The following is a 23,753-nucleotide window of genomic DNA, read 5'->3' on the forward strand; positions in this document are numbered from 1 at the left end:
AAACGAGGCGGAAGGGAAATCCAGAAAAAAATGGCGCTGGCCGATGAGCTTACTAGACACCAGGGTGGTGATATACTGATTTACTGCGAGTTTAAACGAGCATTGTCATTGTTAAACACTTCAATAATAAGTGACAGGTAGGTGAGACCACGGCTGTTAATGTATGCACACAGACCATTGTTTCAGATTGATGGGGATGGGTTGGAGACTCCCCTATCTAAAGGTTAGCGAGCAGACATGTGATGAAGGGGCCGACCTGTTTAGGGAGGGTAGACTCGTATGCCTGAAGAAAAACACGATCATTTGCTTTCTTCTTTGGTCTTTAAATAACTCAAATTTTCCTTAGTCCTTGGAAAGTGTATGGACGGACAAGACTAACGATAAAAGTTAGGTTTGAAAGTTATTTAGGAAATGCCCAGCACAGGGACGTAGAGTCTAGAGGTGATATATCGGTATCATACGTATTCATCCCTGCCTAGCTCGTTAGCCCCTTATAATGACCAAGTCTTAATTGCAGGCTCTAAAATCCTGGTCACAGACATGACCACCTAATGTTATGGAGGCTGTGATTGTGGTTTACAGACGTGAGAGAAACATGTACAAAACGGCCAAATGGTTAAATGAGCGCAGCATGATTAAAAAAGTTGAATAAAGATTGAAAATTAAAAATTAATGTCAGAACCTGTATCATAGTATTAAGAAATCATTAATGGCGTTATACAATTATTTTCATAGATCATTGTTTATTTGAATTAATTCTAGAACAAATATCACTAGCCCATGAATATTTTTTGGTATAATTAAAAACATTTTGTTACTTAAACAAAGAGGCCTTGTAAGTTACACTTTTGTTACTAAAAACAAGAGGCCTTGTAAGTTACTCTTTTGTTACTAAAAACGAGGCCTTGTAAGTTACTCTTTTGTTACTAAAAACAAGAGGCCTTGTAAGTTACTCTTTTGTTACTAAAAACGAGGCCTTTTAAGCTACACTTTTGTTACTAAAAAAGAGGCCTTGTAAGTTACTCTTTTGTTACTAAAAACAAGAGGCCTTGTAAGTTGCACTTTTGTTACTAAAAACAAGAGGCCTTGCGCCAATAATTAATGAGATGAATGCCTAACAGTTCGGTGAGATCGGACCGATCTTTACTCAACCAGAGTCTGTACAATAACAGAAAACATAGGAGAGTTCCACTAATTAACTCATGATCAACATAGTAAACAACAGTGGCATGATTCCTTTCATCTTTTTCACCTTGTGAATATCAAATGAATTATCTTATAATAAATGAGACATTGTTATTAATGAAAACCTTATAATACGTCATTTATAACATAAGAGTCATAAAACACTGAAACATGTCTTTCTGGCGCAGATAGAAATCACTATCAATAGACCACATAGTCGTTCAGGTGTGTTGGCAGCCGGTGCTCCCTCTGTGGTCGAAGTTGAGTGTGCCTGTCGACTACATCAGTTTGGTCATCGTCAGTTTCGGTGTCCTTGTGCATTGCTGGTGGATTACTTGTATGTAACAGTTCGGGTGGAGTATATAGTACTACGGGCACGGGCATAGAACATGGTTCCGTTGAAGCCATATGAGGGATTGGGGTCTTGGTCCTGTTTTCGATGCTCTGTTCACTATGTGGGGTTATTAATGTAGTTTCTTCAACATCCTCTGTGCCGTCTTCAGACTTTGACGGGTTCACAGATACGGAAAGCTCGGGAGGTATGTGTAAACATTCTTTTGCCTTCACTTCATAAGAACCGGATCGCAGCTGTCTCCCCGCGAATTTTTTGACAAAACACCAGTCATCCGATATTGACACCACAATGTATCTTGGGCGTGCCCTTAACTTGTCCTTATCGGAATACAGGTAGATAATATCTCCTATAGATAACGAAGGCTGCGAATATGGGCCTTTTGTTCCTGACTTAGACAGAGCACTACTCACGTGATAAGACTCACGGCGATCGGCAGTGTGTTGTATGATGTCTTTGTCGACAAATGGCAACTGCTCATGGTTGAACTGGTTGCGTTGGGTATAGCCCAGCACTCCTGATGCGAGAGTTGAGGCGGGCTACAGCGGTTGATAAGGTCAGAGAAGATAAGGTCCACCTCCAGGCTCTTGCCTCAAAGCTCCTCCTCAAGCTCTGCCACTGCCTTCTCAGCGACAGGATTCTTTTTGGGGTTTTTGACACGGCCAATTTCTAGGTTTATACGGAAACGCTCAAGAAGAGTGTCGTCGCGTATGGACATAAATCCAGTTGCAGGGTCGACTCGGACAACAGCGTGGGGTCCATCGAGTGGATGAAGTTCTGTGCAGAGTCTAAGTAAAGCATCATGCAATGTTTCTGACTTCTCATTGCTGATTATGAGGGCGGTTGTAAAAGCTGTTACAGACTCGTGCAGAACAAATATCAATTGACGATTACGCTTCATAACGTCCGCGGCAAAGTTAACACCAACTGCATCAGGTGGCGGCTCTGAAGTTTGGTCAGTGTATGCTTTAGGCAATTTTCGTAATGATGAACAGGTATGACACGAGTAGCACACATGCTCAATCGACGTAGACATATCAAGCACGTAAAAGCTGCGTTTCATGAGGACGAGCATTTGATGCTTTGTTGGATGGTCCAGACGAATATGCATAGCCGGACTAAGCTGTCTAAGACACTAAGTGGGACAATAATGAGCTCTGTCGAAGACTGCAGTGGGACATTTCGACGAACTAAGAGTAGGCCATCCCTCGAGATAGTGGCTACGCTTAAGTACAGTTTAACATATCGAATGTTTGTGAGCTTTCTTGAGGGTCTGGTTCCTTGTTTGAGATGAGCATGAACCCGTCTCAAGTCTGGACATTCGGACTGAATACTGATCTAGGCGGAACGAGTTGTGAATGGTAGAGATTGAATTGTGGCAAGTGGATCCAGAGTCCTCTGTCTGTTTGATAAAATTGCAGATCTGACAAGACGGGTCATTACAGTCGGCTGCATTCCTGCTCGCAAAATCAGATGGTAAATTGGCAGATCCAGCAAGGTGTTTTAAGTCAACTGGGTATTGGCTCGCAGTAGATAGAAATGATGTTACCCTGGGGCTTGCAGAGAATTCACCACAATGGAGCTTTTGTATGGCCCGCACACACGGTTTGCTGTCTGTCAAGACACACGCAGTATGACATGACTGCATGATAAAGGGGCTAAAATGCTTGATTGCGGCTGCTATGCACAAAGCTTCAACCTCGCACGGTAGCCATGTAACTTGGTGTTATCGAAGTTTGGCGCTAAAGAATCCAGCAAGTTGAATGTTATTGTCACGCCTCACATAGAGAGTTGCCCAAATGCCAGACTTGCTGACTGATCCATCTGTAACTATCCAGATCTGATCGTTTTCACAAGGTATAACGATTTCTTTGGCACCGAGGAGTTAAGCTTGACAACCTGGAAATATTCTGAGAGTTCATAGTCCAAATAATCTTGTCTTTTGACTGAAGTCCACAGATAGCATCTTCAAGGGGAGCAATGTTTTGTGCGCAACTTCGAAGAACGCAAGCAAGGACTTTATACGCTCCAATGAACGAACGGAGCCCATGAACAGACTCCGATGGCTTACATGACGTGAGGACAGAGACTTTGTGAGGGCTTGCAGAAAGACGTCCTTGTGACCATATCCATCCTAGGATTGTCCTGGAGCGGGGACAAATGATGGTCTTTGCCGAAGACAGACGGAGACCGCAACTGTTGATAACATTCATTACTGTGGATCAATTGTTAAAAAGTTTGTCTGGAGTATTGCCACCACAATACAGGTCGTCTGCTAGCTTCACGACAATACCAGCTTGTAACTGGTCACTTAACACACGACACATGAGCTCATCCAACGTGGTTTCGGAACCCTGCATTTCCATTGCACACCGCATATAAACGCGAACGCATTTGTAGGGAGTTACAATGCTGCAATACTTCAGACAGGGGAATCTGGTGAAAGGCTTTGATGAAATCGGTAACAATCAGATACTTCATTGGCCAATCCTATGCAAAGTGGAGTCCACATCTGGCATTAAGGAAGGTTGGAGTTTTGAGTAACAACCAACATCCTCGAACGCGGTGACTAGTCTATGACCACCATTGGGCCTGAACACTAAGAAAGAAAGATTGAGATACTCGACTGTTATTCCGAGGTCTTCTGGTTTCTTTAATACCCCGAGAGACTCTAGCTCATCGCATTTCTGTTGCAACAGAAGTTGCTTCTCCTTTGAGTATTGAGGGAGGCGCCCTTTTCTCTGAGGCGGTTGTGTGGGGCCCATGTTTATGTTGGCCTCAAATCTTCCAGCAGCGCCGTTGTATCCTTTAAAGTTAGGGTCAAAAAGCGAATCGTGGTCATGGAGGAGACTTCGAAATTTTCGCCTATGATCTTCGGAAAGGATGTCATCCGGATCGACTTTGACACAGTCAGAGTGGTAGGAGTCGCTAGAAGGTCTTGCGTTATGACCAATTTTGATGGCTGTACTTGCATGCGCATTTGATACAGTGTGATCAGGCACAGGTTTCGTCAGCAACACTTGGCAAAAGTGGTTGTTCTTCTTGAGACGTTGCGGTTCGTTAGTATTGTTAACTACTGGTATCTTTCCGCCCACTGCATCAACAATATTAGGTTCCGGCCACATACCGACAGAAGAACAGCTTTCTATTCGAGGTTCAATTGCGACAATACCTTCGGGCGGTAGGTCCTCCGGCAATCCGAGATCAATATGTTCCCCTGGCCATATGGTAGTGGAGAGGGTTCTCAGGACAAAGGCTTGTGTGCAGCGTACACAATTATGTTGGCCGGGCAGTTGTGGAACATTGTATTTAATAACATAGGCGTCGCCTACCATAATTTCATGACGAGCAGGTCAAATGCTGATGTCATTGCTTGACATGAACAGTATACTGGCAAGAACGTCAACATCAAGATCTTTGACAACAAGGGCTTCTGTATGAAAAACGGTGTTGTCCCTGGTTACATCAAAATGTGTCTCTCCAACAATTTCCAGAGGAGTACTACCGTCGGCTTGTATTTTGGTTGGTAGGCTGAATGTTGACACCAAGACGGTCTGCTGTGGATGCTTTAATCATACAGATTTCAGCGGCACTGTCTAGTGTAATACACAAGACACGTTGGCCAAAGTAGGCTATCATCTGCGATGACTGTTTAATACTAACACAACGGGAAGTAGGTACGGACTCATCAATCTCAAAGTTCTTGTGATGGTCCGGTGCAGTGTCTTCGCTGTCGGAGATGATCTCGCCAACAGCAATAGATTGCCTAGCACGACTCATAAACTGTTTGTCCTCAGACGGCAAATATTTACACACACTAAGGTAATGGTGAAACCTCGGCCTACCTGCTTGCTTGCAAAGAGGGCAAATTTTTCCGGTGCTCCTCTGTGTCCGCATTGTGGAACTACCAGGCGATGTCATTATTAGTGTGAATTTCCTCTAATAAGCTATCTAAAGCCTGTGAGATCTCTGGCTTGAGACTGGCTAATGTTTTAGCCCGCAGCTCTGTGCCGTAGCGTTGTTTTACTAAGGATGGCAAGTCCTTGTTTACAAGCCGCAACCATGTTAATGTGACAAGGTTTTTGAGAAAGGGCGAGCTTTCCTCATCGGACTCAGGAGCTGTGCCATGATGGGTTATCCCCCCTGCCTGAAGGAGGTTGAGTGGCTGTGCGAATTGAAGCTTCTGGGACTCTATCGTTATCGTTGGTGAAGCCACGAGTTGGGTCGGTAGCACTTTTCTTGGTCCATACTGACCCATCAATGAGGAATATAGCGAAGTTTGGGTCTAGTGAGAGGGTATATTGTAAATTCTGTCTCCATGCTCCAAAAGAAGTGATAGTTTCGTTTTTAGTCAGAGACCATTGTTTTGGGGCACGAGTTGAGGCCATCTTCGTATAACTTTGGCACACTGTAGGCGTATAATTACGTACAGTACAAACAGTAGGTTGTCTGGACCGGGATACACACAGATTTTTTTTTTCTTTTTTTTTACGTAAAGTGATGAAAAATTATTCAAACTGTAGCTTTACTTCCGATTTATGTTCAATAATCTCAAGTCACTACCTGAGATATAGTACAGTTACTTTGGGTTTCGTTTCATGGAATGTTGAAAAGTTACATTCGATTTCACAACCGGTATATCTGGTGCAAGATTTCACCTTTTTTCAGCTATAGAATAAGCTGCCCTGTTATGCTTCGGTCGCTGACAACTCGTCACATTGTTGTAGAGGTGTATTTATGTAACCGCAGCCACCACGCCAATAATTAGTGAGACTAACACCTAATAGTTCGGTGAGATCAGACCGATCTTTACTCAACCAGTCTGTACAATAACAGAAAACATAGGAGAGTTCCACTGAGGGAAATAACTCATGATCAACATAGTAAACACCAGTGGCATTGTAAGTTACAAATTTATTACTAAAAACAAGAGGCCTTGTAAATGGACTTCAGGCTTTTCATATGGTGTATGTATCACATATGAATTCTTAAATGCTTTAGTCTCTTGATTTTGTTTGTAACCAATTTCGAATTATTTTTGACTTGTTATTTAATTCATTTCTTTTATGATAACAACGTAGCAAAACCAGGTAAAAACTAAAGTGGTATTCTAGCGAATTAAAAAATCAGGGTTTTGAAATAAGTGACTTTCTCATTTTTTATTTTTTTTTTTTTATTATTATATTTTTGGTTTTTTTTTGTACAGTGTAAGCAAAATGGAACCTGAAAGAAAATTGTGCTTTAGTAATTTTACAGGTTGTAATTGTGTATTTGTGAAGTTAATGGGAAAAAAATGAAAAGATATTTCTAACAAGTGTTACCATTTGTAGGTTTAAATGCACATAGTGAAAAACGACAAGGAATGAAGAAAATTTGAAAAACTCATTTTTCTGACTCCTGTTTTTACGTCTCTGCTTTGAGTACATGGATTTGTAATTTATTTTCAAGAAAATGTCCCTCTAAATAATGTACCCTATCAGTTTTTGGAGAAGAATTAATGGTATGAGGATAAAGCTTTACATAAATCTATATTGTTTTATTCTATCACATATACTTATATTGTTTTATTCTATCACATATACTTATATTGTTTTATTCTATCACATATACTTATATTGTTTTATTCTGTCACATATACTTATATTGTTTTATTCTGTCACATATATCTATATTGTTTTATTCTGTCACATATATCTATATTGTTTTATTCTGTCACATATATCTATATTGTTTTATTCTGTCACATATACTTATATTGTTTTATTCTATCATATACATATACATATATTATATTGTTTTATTCTATCACATATACTTATATTGTTTTATTCTATCATATACATATACTTATATTGTTTTATTCATATATCACATATATCTATATTGTTTTATTCTATCACATATACTTATATTGTTTTATTCTATCACATATACTTATATTGTTTTATTCTATCACATATACTTATATTGTTTTATTCTATCACATATATCTATATTGTTTTATTCTATCACACATATACATATATTATATTGTTTTATTTATATTGTCACATATATCTATATTGTTTATATATACTTATATTGTTTTATTCTATCATATATCTATATTGTTTTATTCTATCACATATATCTATATTGTTTTATATCTGTCACATATATCTTATATTTTATTCTATCACATATTTCTATCACATATTCTATATTGTTTTATTCTATCACATATACTTATATTGTTTTATTCTGTCATATACATATATCACTATATATTGTTTTATTCTGTCACATATATCTATATTGTTTTATTCTGTCACATATATCTATATTGTTTTATTCTGTCACATATATCTATATTGTTTTATTCTGTCACATATATCTATATTGTTTCACATATATCTGTCACATATATCTATATTGTTTTATTCTGTCACATATATCTATATTGTTTTATTCTGTCACATATATCTATATTGTTTTATTCTGTCACATATACTATATATTGTTTACTTATATTGTTTTATTCTGTCACATATATCTATATTGTTTTATTCTGTCACATATATCTATATTGTTTTATTCTGTCACATATACTTATATTGTTTTATTCTGTCACTTAAACCTGTATTTTTTATTCTGTGGACAGAAACTACTGAAACTTTGTGTAAAGACGACTCAAAAGTTTAGGAGCTGAAATATGTTTTGTTAATGTTTAAATTTCTTCAGATTACACCCCTATTATTTAAACAAGCGTTAAGTAAACATTTATATTGAACACTGAAAAGTTATTGATGATGAGTAGAGTTTGATAAATATCAATATTATCAGAATATACTATTATCAACTTAAAATGAATATTGACATAATTTCTGTGAAGATACTTTTTGATAGTGAAAAATGTGGTGTAAGTAGGCAAATATACTGGTACCCTCAGTTCTGAAAATAAGTTACTTAATATGTTAATTATACATTAAACTATTCAAACTGAAGCCAAGTTTTGGAATCCTTGAAATCATGGTTAGAGAGGTATCATGATGATTCAATAATTTAATAAAACAAACAAAGAATAGAAGCTGTAAACCAAGGTAACCAGTAAAATATTCATTTAGGTCTGAAACTTTCAAAGTTTTTGTCTTTTTGCCAGTATGTATGGATGACTTCTGACATAAGAAATTTACATGTGATTGACTTTTGACATGCTAATTATCATACAATTTTTATCAGCCAATCACATCAAGATGATCTGTAAATTGTTATGTAGCATACTTACTTCCAGTCAGTTAAGTACATATATACAGATGTATAATGACTGTGTCAAGCTCCTGTCTGAAAATTTGTCTAAACATGGATGATTATATTTTGCTAATTTTGACCCATTTAGGAATTTTCAAAATTGAATAAAGATCTCCTGCTAACAGACAAAACTCATCACAGGCGATTCCTTTCCAATAGCAACTGGTAACTTTACAAATTTTCTATTTACAATCAAGGAGGGCCTGGATATTTCAGGTGTCAATAATTCTGAAATGCTACTTGTTTGATTTCATAATTGTTAAGAATTTCACATTTTTGCAAATTACATTTGTTATTGCTTAGTCACGATGAGACCTCTAAACATTTTTTCTCCCGGCAAAATATAGCAATGTGAAAAAAAATTTGCAATGTACAAATATTTTAATATGGTATCACAACACTTCATCCTTCTAAGTAAGCTGTGATAGCAATTTCCTCATAATCATTTAAACAAGAATAATTCAACTTTAGTATCAGCACATTGGTTTTTATGTTTGTTCTTGCACTGTAGTGCAGAAGCATGGTATTGAGCTGATATGTTCCTATGATAAAGCCCGACAAAGCTTTTGACAGAAAGTGACATTCATGCCAATTCAAGGTCATAGGGGTCAAATTAGTCACAGTTTTAAAACAGATTTTTTATATGAAGTAAAAGGATTAAAAGCATGCTATTTGGAGGATAGGCTCCAAGGATGAAACCTGAAAAGGATTTTAGGACGAAATCTGACAAAGTTTATGAAAATAATTGACATTGACCCATATTTGAGGTCGCAGAGGTAAAATTTGTTAAAAGCAATTTCATCATAATCATTTCAATCAAAATAATCCAACTTAAGCATCAGCACATTGATTTTTATGATTATTTTTTCATGGTAAAATGCAATTGCCATTTATTTTTATTTTTTCTCGTTTAATGAGAAGTGATAATGTTGGGTGAGATGGTATCCTAATATACAATTATATGTCAAAAATTTTCACCACACAGAGATATTTACTGTAGATTAAAAAAAATCCATGATTGAAAAAGTCCTGAGTTGATTTATCAAGATTGTAAATTTCATAATTCTCAGTATTAGAAAAATGGGGCTCAAAGGGGAAATTTACTTTATTACGAAAAATCTTCTTCTCCAGATCAAATCCTGATGCTGTAGATTAAAAAAATGATTTTAAGGATGGAATGGTCACAAGATGCTTTTCAAGTAGGGAAGGGATTAACTTTACAAGTTTTTTTCCAATGTATGCTACCACAGAAATGCTATAACCTGACTTTGTGAGACCACTGGATAATAAGTTAATATATGGAAGTAAAATTTGTCAAGATGAATCCCTGGTTATGTAAATACTTGTAACCAATTAACTTATAATAATGATAATGAAATGATTATTAATCACATCAATGATGATTTTTTTCAGACTCACCAACAAATTTCAGAGTAATGTTTCTATAATCGTGGAGGAGAATTTGATAACAATTCGAGAAAAAGGAAAAGTACTTTGTTGTGACTTTGATGAGGCTAAGTTGTCTCCCCTGACATGTCGTGGTCTCAAATACTTCCCTGACGGTGAACTACAGTTTACAATCTATGTGGACAGTGAAGTGAACCAGGAGATGTACCACATGGACACAAATCACTCCAAACAGTCGGACTTTGTTGAAAAGATCCAGTTGTACCAGGACAAGTGTTACTGTGCCAAGTGCGGGCAGAAAATCTTCGCTGATCATTGGTCAGTATTTTAGACTTTACAATAAGTAGTTCACCTGGTTTCACAGGACAAATTTGTTACTGTGCTAAGTATGGACAGAAATTCTTCGCAGTATTTTAGATTTTAGTAGGTCACCTGGCCTTACAGACCATGATGAGCTGATGCATGCTGTGAGATTGCATTCGTTGTTGTCTTCTCTGAAACACATTTACAGGTTTTAATTATTTCAGATAAAGTTCCCTGATACCCTGGGCTAGTGGGCTTGGCAAAAATTGGAAAACAAAGCAATTTTTTTTTTAACATTTCCTTTTCGTATAGCTAAAGTGAATAGCTTTAAATTTTATCAGTAAGATACCCAGGGGAAATAAAATTATCAAAACCATGCCCATGGGTTGATGAATAAGGATACTCCCAGAGGTCAGAGGTCAACATAGGATTTAAAGAGTATGAAGAGCAATCTGTATTCCTAGTGTGACAGTTGATATAGGGATCTGTGTCTTATTTATCATGTTTAACTGGTTGCTGGACATAAAAAAAAGGAAGACAATCATACTACTAAGATAAGGCTCACTGCACCTGAGGGCACGTCCAGGAGCTATGATGTGCTTTGGAAACAGTTGGGATCTGCACCTAATACCCTTGATATCCAGAAAGGAACAAATGTTCTATTTAGTATTTACAATAATTAGAGGTCTGAGATTTATACTACAATATAAATTTTCCAAACTGACCACACCTGGAACATTTGACGAGTTTAGGGAGGGTTTGGTTTGTAGACGTGAAGCAAATTGACCAATCTTGATTCAGATATATTTGAACCATTTCCATTCTGTACATTACTTGTACCATTTTGTTCACCAAAATAAAACTTGATGATCTTTGCCAGGAGGGGAGGGCTCAATAGGGAGACATGTGATATATCTTTGAAACAGTTGAGGTTCCAACCCCATAATCATATAAAACAATGATGGGCAGCAAGAGATAAACATACTCATGATATATGAACTGGCCATTAGGTGTGGCTCCACCCCTCTAGACATAATTTCTGGGTTATATCTTTGAAACTGTTGAAATCCCTACAACATAACCATATATATACAATTGCTTGGCAACAAGAAATAAACACATTTGTTATATAAGAATTGACTCTAAGAACATTATTTCTGGGTCATATTTTGACATAGCTGAGAACCAACCCATTAACCATATAAACCCTTACCGGGCATAAAAAGAGAATAACAGTAATGATATAAGAATGATATAAGATATAAGAATTTACCCATTGGTCTTTTATCATCAAAATGAGTAAGTGATTGGGCTTTAATTCGAAATAATTGAAATACTCAACCTGTAGGCATGTGTACCATTGCTGAGCTTTAAGGTCCAGGTAAGCGATACAGACCCTTTGGGCCTCTTGTTTTAATGTTTATCTTGTTTGGAGATCTTCTCACACAGTTTTCTTCTGATTTCATTTAAACTTGAAAGAATTAATAGCATTACATGAAGTTTGGTATTCCTGAATGACATTGTGATCTGACATTTTTGGAAACAGTTATTGCCCCCTTGGCTTTTTTAACATGTTTATCTTGTCCAGATATTTCATCCTGCAGTTTTTTATGAATTTCTTTGAAACTTGGTAGACTTTATAATCACAACATGAGATTGTGTTCTCATTTATAACAATTTTATTTGACCACATTTCATAAAGTTATTGCCCTTTTTCACAGTATGTTTATGAGAGTGTTGGCCCTTGTCATCAGATAACTGTTGAGTGATACAGGCCCACTAAGCCTCTTGTTTCCTTTATTTTACAGTGTATTGATGAGTGCTGGCCCTTGTCATCAGATAACTGTTGAGTGATACAGGCCCACTAAGCCTCTTGTTTCCTTTATTTTACAGTGTATTGATGAGTGCTGGCCCTTGTCATCAGATAACTATTGAGTGATACAGGCCCACTAAGCCTCTTGTTTCCTTTATTTTACAGTATCTTTACGAGAGTGTTGGCCCTGCCTTCTGAGAACTGGGCAGACTACAGTGACATGTGGTTCTGTCACAAACATGAAGAGAATGATGAGAAATCAAAAATGCCCAAACTCCTACTGCCTAAAGAGAAACAGTGTCTTGTAGGTGACACCTATTTACTGGTACAGGGGCGACACCTCAAGCCTGGTCACACACGCACCACTGCTGATGTCCTTCTATGTCAGCGCTGTGGTCATCAGCTCGGGGTCAAAATCCATGAAGGATCAGCACAGGGAGGTATATTGGTAGAATAGCATATGGTATCATTACAGATGTAGGGTTTTGTATGGGTGTAACATATAAAGGGATTATACGAATCTTTTTTTAGGTCACCTGAGCCTAAGGCTCATGTTGACCTATCACAATCATGATTTGTCTGTCGTCGTGCGTTGTGCGTCATTAACTTTTCACATATTCGACATCTTCTCAAGAACCACTGAATGGAATTTGATCAAACTTGGCACAAAGCATCCTCATGGGAAGCCACTTAAAGTTTGCAAAGAAAAAGGGCGTGGCCCCAATAGGGGCCCCAGGAGGGGGAAAAAGGGGGTAAAATTAGGTAAATCTTTAAAAATCTTCTTCTCATGAACCAACTGTCAGATTAAGATCATATATGATATTTTGGGTCCTTATGGCAAGGTCTACAAAGTTTGCGAATGAAAAAAAAATCGGGTCAAAAACGGCCCCACTAGGGGGCGCTCAAAAGGGTCAAAAATTCAACTTTGACGGTTTTCAACAAAATTTGGTAGAAAGCATCCCTTAGTGAAGGACATATGAAATTATTTTGAAAAAAGTGATTATGTCCCCTTTAGGGCCCATAAGGGGTGTAAAAGGGGCCATATGTAAAAACCTTCTTTAAATGACTTCTTCTCAAGAACCAGTGGATGGATTTTGACCAACCTTGGCACAAAGCATCTCCAAGGGAAGCCGCTTCAAGTTTGCGAAGAAAAAGGGCGTGGCCCCAATAGGGGCCCCAGGAGGGGGAAAAAGGGGTAAAATTAGGTAAATCTTTAAAAATCTTTAGCATGAACCAACAGTCAGATTAACCACTGGGTTGGTCATGTCTAAACTTGATACGAATGTTCTACGCAAGGTCCTGGAAAGTGTTTTAACTTTTTGGGATGATTCAAAATCCAAGATGGCCACCCTGGCCTCTGTTTGGCTAAGACATTTTGGACTTCCTCTCAAGAACCACTGGGTGGATCATGTTCAAACTTGGTACAGATGTTTTACACAGGGTCCTGCACAAGTGTTGTTACATTTTTGCAACATTTTAAAATCCCCAGATTATTGACATATATTCCTCAGGTGACCGGTAAGGCCCCTTGGGCCTCTTGTTGTTATAAACATACCGTTTCATATGAATGTTGGTTTGTATACATGTACAGTTTTAAATGAATGTTTGTTCCTTACAGATGTAGGGTTTTCCCGGACATACCCTGTGTATAAAGTTTTTCGACACAGCGTACTGTTTCACAGACTAGAAGAAACCATCGACAAAGGTCCCAAGTGAGTAGTCAGTGATCTCAGATATTCATAATGACTCCGCAATGACAGACATCTTACACTATGTTTACCGTGTTATTGTGTAAAAAAGTCATAAAAAGGAGATACATAAAAATATAGAGGAATCACTAAATAATGTGGAAGGTACTTCTATTTTGTTTCACAATTGTTTGACAGAATTCGGAAATTTTGAATCTCTGACCACTAGTTCAGAAATACCACATATTGATGAAATCTATTACACAACATTTATTTACAGGTGATTTGTATCAGGTTTGAGGTGATGATGGAGAATAACTTTGATTGTTTGAGGTTTGAGGTGATGATGGAGAATAACTTTGATTGTTTGAGGTTTGAAGTGATGATGGAGAATAACTTTGATTGTTTGAGGTTTGAGGTGATGATGAAAGATAACTTTGATTGTTTGAGGTTTGAGGTGATGATGGAGAATAACTTTGATTGTTTGAGGTTTGAGGTGATGATGAAAGATAACTTCGATTGTTTGAGGTTTGAGGTGATGATGGAGAATAACTTTGATTGTTTGAGGTTTGAGGTGATGATGGACAATAACTTTGATTGTTTGAGGTTTGAGGTGATGATGGAGAATATCTTTGATTGTTTGAGGTTTGAGGTGATGATGAAAGATAACTTTTATTGTTTGAGGTTTGAGGTGATGATGGAGAATGACTTTGATTGTTTTAGGTGATGATGGAGAATAACTTTGTTTGAGGTTTGAGGTGATGATGGAGAATAACTTTATTTCAGGTTTGAGGTGATGATGGACAATAACTTCGATTGTTTTAGGTGATGATGGAGAATAACTTTGATTGTTTGAGGTTTGAAGTGATGATGAAGGATAACTTTGATTGTTTGAGGTGATGACGGAAAATAACTTTGATTGTTTGAGGTTTGAGGTGATGATGGAGAATAACTTTGATTGTTTGAGGTTTGAGGTGATGAAGAATAAGTTTGATTACTTGAGGTTTGAGGTGATGATGAAGAGTAACTATTATTGTTTGAGGTTTGAGGTAATGATGGGGAATAACTTTGGTTATTTGAGGTTTGAGGTTATGATGAAGAATAACTTTGATTGTTTGAGGTTTGAGGTAATGATGGGGAATAACTTTGATTACTTGAGGTTTGAGGTTATGATGAAGAATAACTTTGATTGTTTGAGGTTTGAGGTGATGATTTAGAATAGCTTGGATTGTTTAAGGTTTGAGGTGATGATGAAGGTGAACTTTGTTTCAGGTTTGAGGTGATGACGGAGGATTACTTTGCTAACCTGATTGTAGAGCAGAGCCATTTATACACAAGTTTCCGACTGGTCATTGAGGCAACCAAGGGAGAGCACTCTGTTACATGTCTGGTCAGTTTATGTAACAAGATTGTAAATTTTTTTTCAAGAATTTTCTTGTTCTGAAAACAACAAAATGAACAGCTAAAAGTATAGAGACATGTCAATATAGACAGATGTTACAGGTATGACTTATGGTGTATGTAGACAGGCGTTACAGGTATGACTTATAGTGTATATAGACAAGTGTTACAGGTATAACTTATAGTGTATATAGACAGGTGTTACAAGTATGACCTATGGTGTATATAGACAGGTGTTACAGACAGGTATTACAGGTATGACAGATAGTATAGACAGGTGTTACAGGTATGATTTATGGTCTATATAGACAGGTGTTACAGGTATGACTTATGGTGTATATAGACAGGTGTTACAGGTATGACTGATAGTATAGACAGGTGTTACAGGTATGACTTATGGTCTATATAGACAGATGTTATAGGTATGACTTATGGTCTATATAGACAGGTGTTACAGGTATGACTTATGGTGTATGTAGACAGGTGTTACAGGTATGACTTATGGTGTATATAGACAGGTGTTACAGGTATGACTTATGGTGTGTATATAGACAGGTGTTACAGGTATGACTTATGGTCTATATAGACAGGTGTTACAGGTATGACTGATAGTATAGACAGGTGTTACAGGTATGACTTATGGTCTATAAAGACAGATGTTACAGGTATGACATATTGTCTATATAGACAGGTGTTACAGGTATGACTTATGGTGTATGTAGACAGGTGTTACAGGTATGACTGATGGTGTATATAGACAGGTGTTACAGGTATGACTTATGGTGTATATAGACAGGTGCTACAGGTATGACTTATGGTGTATATAGACAGGTGTTACAGGTATGACTTATGTGTATGTAGACAGGTGTTACAGGTATGACTTATGGTGTATATAGACAGGTGTTACAGGTATGACTTATGGTGTATATAGACAGGTGTTACAGGTATGACTTATGGTCTATATAGACAGGTGTTACAGGTATGACTGATAGTATAGACAGGTGTTACAGGTATGACTTATGGTGTATATAGACAGGTGTTACAGGTATGACTTATGGTGTATATAGACAGGTGCTACAGGTATGATTTATGGTCTATATAGACAGGTGTTACAGGTATGACTTATGGTGTATGTAGACAGGTGTTACAGGTATGACTTATGGTGTATATAGACAGGTGTTACAGGTATGACTTATGGTCTATATAGACAGGTGTTACAGGTATGACTGATAGTATAGACAGGTGTTACAGGTATGACTTATGGTCTATAAAGACAGATGTTACAGGTATGACTTATTGTCTATATAGACAGGTGCTACAGGTATGACTTATGGTGTATGTAGACAGGTGTTACAGGTATGACTGATGGTGTATATAGACAGGTGTTACAGGTATGACTTATGGTGTATATAGACAGGTGCTACAGGTATGACTTATGGTGTATATAGACAGGTGTTACAGGTATGACTTATGGTGTATATAGACAGGTGTTACAGGTATGACATATGGTCTATATATACAGATGTTTCAGGTATCATTAACCAGGGAAGTTTTTTTTTTCAATATTGTAATGTTGGTTCAGAGAAAAAAAGTAAAAAAGTCATTGGTCTAATATGACCTAGCTGAACTCTTATTGACTTAAGTTTTCAATTGTTCTCATGAAATAATAGATAAAGAGTGAGGATATCTTGAATTGAAATCTTTAAGTTAAAAATAATTTTTTTTTATATTTTGTGGTAAAAATGTCTAACCTATGTGACAAATAGCAGGCTTGAGGCTCAGGATTATGACTCATGAATATCATTGCAATGGAAAGCCATGAGAGAAACTGTATATATCTTACAGGTCTGGTTGATTGATCCATGTCTGATGGTGTATATAGACAGATGTTCGTTAGATGAGTCACACATTCAGCTCAGACCAACAAAGGTGCTAAAGATGTTGTACAAGTGTCAGATACAACCTGGAGGGTAAGTATAATACTGAAACAGATTTCAAGTACAAAGAAGTGAGTCCAACATGATAGTTTTTCCGTACACTGGATTAACATGTTTCGGATCTAGACGAGCCGTCACTAAAACAACAGCTCTAGGCAGTGTATTGTGATGTCATGGATACAAGTGTAAACAAGCAAGTGATGTCATAATTCAACAATTACATTGAGCAATGGGTAAACAATATATACAGTGGATATAGCAGACATTATATGAAGTTGATATGAAGTGCAGAGTAATTACATAATGAGTGATAATATCAAGTTCTATATATGATCATAATAAGCCTGTTAACTCAGGTAAGTTATATATATATGATAAAGGTATAGGTTATGATCATATTAAGCCTGTTAACTCAGGTAAGTTATATATATATATATATATAATAAAGGAATAGGTTCTGATCATAATAAGCCTGTTAACTCAGGTAAGTTATATATATATATATATGATAAAGGTATAGGTTATGATCATAATAAGCCTGTTAACTCAGGTAAGTTATATATATATATATATAATAAAGGAATAGGTTATGATCATAATAAGCCTGTTAACTCAGGTAAGTTATATATATATGATAAAGGTATAGGTTATGATCATAATAAGCCTGTTAACTCAGGTAAGTTATATATATATGATAAAGGTATAGGTTATGATCATAATAAGCCTGTTAACTCAGGTAAGTTATATATATATATATATAATAAAGGAATAGGTTATGATCATAATAAGCCTGTTAACTCAGGTAAGTTATATATATATGATAAAGGTATAGGTTATGATCAATTCTAACATTATCCAGTTAGGAAAGAATCGATAATGAAATATAAACAGATTTTGTTGTCAGTCCATATCTGTTATAATTAGTAAAGTATTAAGAGATACATGTAGACATTGCTACTAATTGCGTGTGTTTAAACCAGATGGTTTGGTTGTCTCCCTCTGTATTAATATTATAAACACAACTCCTTCATAATGCCTGTGTAGATTTCAACCAAATTTGATCTGAAACATTGTTGCAGGAGGGTTATCATTTCCTAACTTCAGAAAGTTGATTCGACCCCTAGGGTCGTGGGGACGGGGCCCTAAATGGGAAAGTTAGTCAATATTTTGCTTCTAAACGCTATTCTTCATTAAAACTTGAATAGATTTAAACCAAACGTGGACTGAAATATCATTGTGGGTAGGGTATCATTTCTTAATTTCATAAAAAAGAATGTTCTATACAGTAAAACCCTGCTAAGTTGAACTCCTCGGGCCTGTGTCAATAGTTCGGGGAATACAGGGTATTCGAGTAATCAGAGGTTGGTCAAAATGTAGATCGTGTGTGAGATATAGATAGGCCTAATTACGGACAGATATGTGAATCTAATCATAGAAAAATGCGAACACAAACTCATTGTTAAAATGTGTATAAATGAAAAAGTTGTTACAATGATACATCAGTAGAAAATTGTTCCGTTATTAGTGTGTCATTTCGTAATTTGGTTTTACTGAAATAAAACTTCCGGTACAATGTTACAATATTATTCAATTTTTAAAGTCAAGCTAAACCATGTGTGTACTAGAAAGGTAATGATAAAATTACTGCATAAGGTGTGAAGTATCAGCACAGGTAGGTAAACCTGTCGTTAATCCCTTAATTGGCTGCTGTCATGTCGCACACCTGTGTAAACACATGGCAGTGATCAGAGCCGATCAGCTCACGTTAACGCAATCAAGTGTGACACAGGTGGATTACATGTTCGACGAAAACATGGGAATATACTATTGTAATATTAGGGAACGGGGATAAATATGAGTTTGACGAAAAGGGGGTATTCGACGAATAGCGGTTTGAGGAATCTGAGGTTTTATAACATAGAATATATACTACTCACAATTTGATAGGGATCACACCTAATAATTAGCAAAATTTTCTTTTAAAATAAAATGATAGGTATTCCTTATATTTGTTGGTTTATATCTGTACCGAGGTATATGTGTTTATATGGTCAGTCACCCATAACGCCTACACGTCACATGTACACGCACAAGCCTCCTACGTGCAGATTGTCGTCAATACGTTTGTGGCAGAATATCTCGCTTTTTGCTTTATATTTTGAATTTTAATGGTTTCAAAATGCCCCGACAGCAGGCTAGAAGACGTCTAAGCACTTCAGATATGGACAGGAGCATTGGTATGATCCAGTCTGGTAGGTCACAAAGGGAGGTGGCCAATGACCTTGGTGTGTCCCAGAGTGTTTTGTCCTATATGTGGAATTGTTACCAAAATTATGGAACTGTCTCCAGAAGACATGGTGGGGGTTGGGAACAATTTACATCCCAGCGTCAAGACCGCTATCTTGTTATTGCAGCTCGACGTCAAAGGTTCATCAACGCTATGTCACTACTTAATGACTTCCAGAATGCCACCGGAACTCGTATCTCCACACAAACTGTGAGAAATAGACTTCATGATGCTGGTATAAGGTCGCGCAGACCTGCTGTGAGAATTCCTTCGACGTTACATGTTCAAGGTAGACTTGCTTAAGTTCGTGATCATGTGAATTGGAACCTCCATGACTGGTCCCCCGTACTTTTTACAGACGAGTCTAGATTTTGCTTAGATTTCACTGACCAACGTGCCAGGGTGTGGCAACTACAAAATGAGAGGTTCCATGCCGCTAACGTTTCCCAACATGACCGATACGGTGGTGGATCCGTTATGGTTTGGGGTGGCATTAGCATGCAAGGCAAGACCGACCTTCATGTGTTCCTTAATGGTAGTTTGACTGCACAGAGGTACTGTGACGAAGTCCTGGACGTGTACGTCAGGCCTTATGCTGGTGCTATAGGTCCGAAATTCATTCTTATGGACGATAATGCTCAACCACTCAGAGCTCTTGTGACTGAACAGTATCTGGAAAGGGAAACAATTGAGAGGATGGTCTGGCCAGCCTGATCTCCAGATCTCCAGATAGAACACGTGTGGGATATGCTTCAGAACACTGTTTCGGCGAGAAAAATCCAACCTAGAACGCTTCAGGAACTTCAAGCAGCTCTCGTTGCTGAATGGACAAGTATTCCCCAAAACCCGATACGAGACTTGATCAGAAGCATGCGCCACCACTGCCTGAGCGTAATTGATGCTCGAGGACATTATACTCGATACTAACACTGTATTTTTTGCTTAACAACACTGTTTCGTAGGACTTAATTTTTCGGCCCTTTTGTCGTAATTTGCGATTTTCGGGGTATCTGTGTACAATGAGCATTAAAGCAAATCAATACTGTTATTCTTTGCTTGGTGTTGTTAAATCTTCATCTTACAATGCTGAAATATGTATAAATTGAATTGTAGAATATATTCTTAAAATAGATACTGTTACACATTAAATAAAAAAGTGATCCCTATCAAATTGTGAGTAGTATATAAGGAAACGGTAGGGTCCGAGCGGGCAGTTTGACAAATACGGGGTATTTGAGGAATGCGGGTTCGAGTAAGGGGGTTTTACTTTATTTTAATTCATCAGATTTATCTGACCACTATCTTCAAATTCTGTGGTTTGCCTATCCATTCATCGGTCGGCAGATGACTGATAAGGACCATGACACTCTTGTGAACTCACCTGGTCCGAAGGACTGGTCATAAATAACTAAGTGTATTTTACCAAATTTGGTCAAAAGCATCTGTAGGAGAAGGGGAACAAATTTGTATAGACACTCATGGGCCTAAGGGATAAGACCCAAAAGGGGAAATCCTTCTTCTCCTGTAGAAATGATTGGATTTTGCCCAAATTTGGTCCGAATTGTGGTTGGGTGAAGAGGAGTCTGTGTGATGTAAACAGTGGGCTCACAGCCTTCAGGGACAGGAGAGGCGGAAGCAATATAGGATGTAGTAGAGCAAATTTTATAGAATCCTACTTCTCTTGTAGGAATGATTGGATTTTGCTCTGTTTTGGTCTGAAGCATTCCTAGATGAAGTGGAAATCAATTTTGTATAAACAATTGATCTTAACCCCCTTAAGTTACAAGGCTCTACAGAGGGAAATTGAGGAAATTCTTTTAAATCCTTCTACTGATTTGACCTGAAGAATTCTTTATTGAAAGACATATTCATAAAAATGGTTTTATTGACCCTTTGGGGGCAGAGGGGTTAGGACGAAGGGAAAAATCAATATAAACCTTAAGAATTTCTTTGCCTCTAGATTGGATTGTACTAATTGCTTTAGTAAGGATGTTGTACTTATACAGATTTTATATATTGTTGATAATTCTTTTTCTTTATGACAGTTGTCCACCAAGTCCTGATCATACATTTTCATCTTGGAAAACAGACCAAGCTGTCCACATTATCCAGCTTCCATATCCAATGTGTGTCCAGCTTGTGTCTCTCTTGGTACAGAGTTCCAAATGTGTACCTCGCTCTCAGAGATTCCTCAACAAATTCTTTGTAAGTTGTATCCTCAGTTTTGTAAGATGATATCCCCTATTATCTTCCCTTGTGTTTTAGACAGCGAGTTTTGAGTGGCGCCCTCAATTTTCTAAAAATAACTCTTCCCTCACATGTTTTACATTAAGTTTTGAGTGGCGCCCTCTATTTTCTAACCATATCTCTTCCCTCAAATGTTTTATATTAAGTTTTGAGTGGTACCTTCTATATCCTAACCATAGCTCTTCCCTCAAATGTTTTACATTAAGTTTTGAGTGGCGCCCTCTATTTTCTAACAATAACTTTTCCCTCATATTTTATATTAAGTTTTGAGTGGCGCCCTCTATTTTCTAACAATAACTCTTCCCTCATGTGATTGATAGTAGTTTGTGAGTGGCACCCTTTATCTTCTAGTTTTCCCTGATGTGTAGGACAGTAATAATTTAGTGCCTTCGGCCTCTTCATCAGATTTATTTCACCATTTTAGTCTCCATTAGGCCCCTTATCTGTTATAATGGGTACATGAATAGGTAAACAGGCCCAGTCCACTTGTTTAAAGTAAACTGATACTTTTTTTCAGGTTGGTTTCCTGAGGTATGCCGATAAAGGGGGATAACTCTTCAGCAGACAGAGGCAAAACTCTGCAAATCAACCACAGATATTATATGACCTAAATGTACTGCCTTGACATTTTATTTCATTTCCTGATCCTAAATACAAATGTATCATGAAGTTCTTTTTCTTATTTTTTACTCCATTTTCATCATCCATATAATGATGGTTAAAATATTAATAAAAATCTTAAATTGAGTTTAAAACTCTAACGAATGTGTTGAATTATTTCTTATTTTGATTGCTGAACTTTCTTATGGTAGTATCTGTAATTTTTCTACAAAGCCATAAAATGCTAAAAGTCTAAAACTGATGACACCAGATTGAGGTTATTACTGTATAAATCATCTATTGGACAATATTGTTACCAGACAAATCATTATATATTACATTCACATCCTTACTACACAAATTAAGTATTACAGGATGGTTAGGTGGCGCAGTGGTAACACACTCGCCCTTTCACCTAACCATCCGGGGTTCGACTCCTGGAATGGACATGAAAAGTAACTTTTATGTACTACTCATTGTAAATATACAACATCATGCACATTTGCTGATTAATGATTTTAATTGAAAATTTATTTAAATAAATACATATTAATGAACTCTTTATTAAGGTGCATCAATAAAAATCTCCACAATGACATTTGTGGGACTTTTTAACCATACAAGAGATCACAGAGGATTATCTTATTGTCAATTACTGTATCAGCGTCTTAAGATCTGGTGGTTCACCACTTTTGTCTTTCTTCACCTTTGACGAAATACAGCTTATATTTTAAGACACTGACCATGTATTCTATATGTATTAAGGATGACTACAACAGGGTAAACACCAGCAGCTTGTGTGAGGACAAGAAAACTCAGAACAAATATTTCCTCGTATACAGTAGCCAATCTACCTAATGTGATCATGTGACATGACAATGTCATTTTCCAAAGGATTCTGCTGTCAAAATAAAATATTGGGTCAAGTTCTTAAATGACCTGAACGACAAAGATTCAAAGTTAAATACAGTCAAACCTTGTTATCTCAAACTCCGTGGGATTATGAAACAACTCTGAGATAACAGAGTATCTGATTTAAATGAGTGCGAATGTTTTGTGTAAAGTTAGGCAGGGACTGATAAAATGCTTTAGAGTTAAACTGGGTCTTCGAGTCCTGTGAGTTTGACATAATGAGGTTCGACTGTATGTTTAGTTTCCTTTTCCTGTAGTAATTGAGAAAAAGACTGGTGGCTATATTAGCCAAGTGAGAGATGGACTGCTGGGAGAAAAAATTTGATTCCAAATT

General features: G+C 37.0%; 1 protein-coding gene across 1 annotated transcript; it reads left to right on the forward strand.

Annotated features, from left to right (window-relative positions):
• The first annotated feature begins 30 nt into the window (after window positions 1-30).
• LOC132558160 (E3 ubiquitin-protein ligase E3D-like) lies at window positions 31-22,607 on the forward strand. Its single transcript, XM_060222693.1, has 8 exons — window positions 31-137; window positions 10,238-10,549; window positions 12,513-12,787; window positions 13,966-14,059; window positions 15,308-15,425; window positions 17,282-17,406; window positions 21,706-21,865; window positions 22,425-22,607. The coding sequence occupies exons 1-8, from the start codon at window positions 31-33 to the stop codon at window positions 22,458-22,460; spliced, it is 1,227 nt and encodes a 408-aa protein (XP_060078676.1). The 3' UTR covers window positions 22,461-22,607.
• The last annotated feature ends 1,146 nt before the right edge of the window (window positions 22,608-23,753 follow it).

This window comes from Ylistrum balloti, unplaced genomic scaffold (assembly GCF_031769215.1).
Source record: "Ylistrum balloti isolate Yb309-2 unplaced genomic scaffold, AGI_CSIRO_Ybal_v1 Utg370762, whole genome shotgun sequence".
NCBI lineage: Eukaryota > Metazoa > Mollusca > Bivalvia > Pectinida > Pectinidae > Ylistrum > Ylistrum balloti.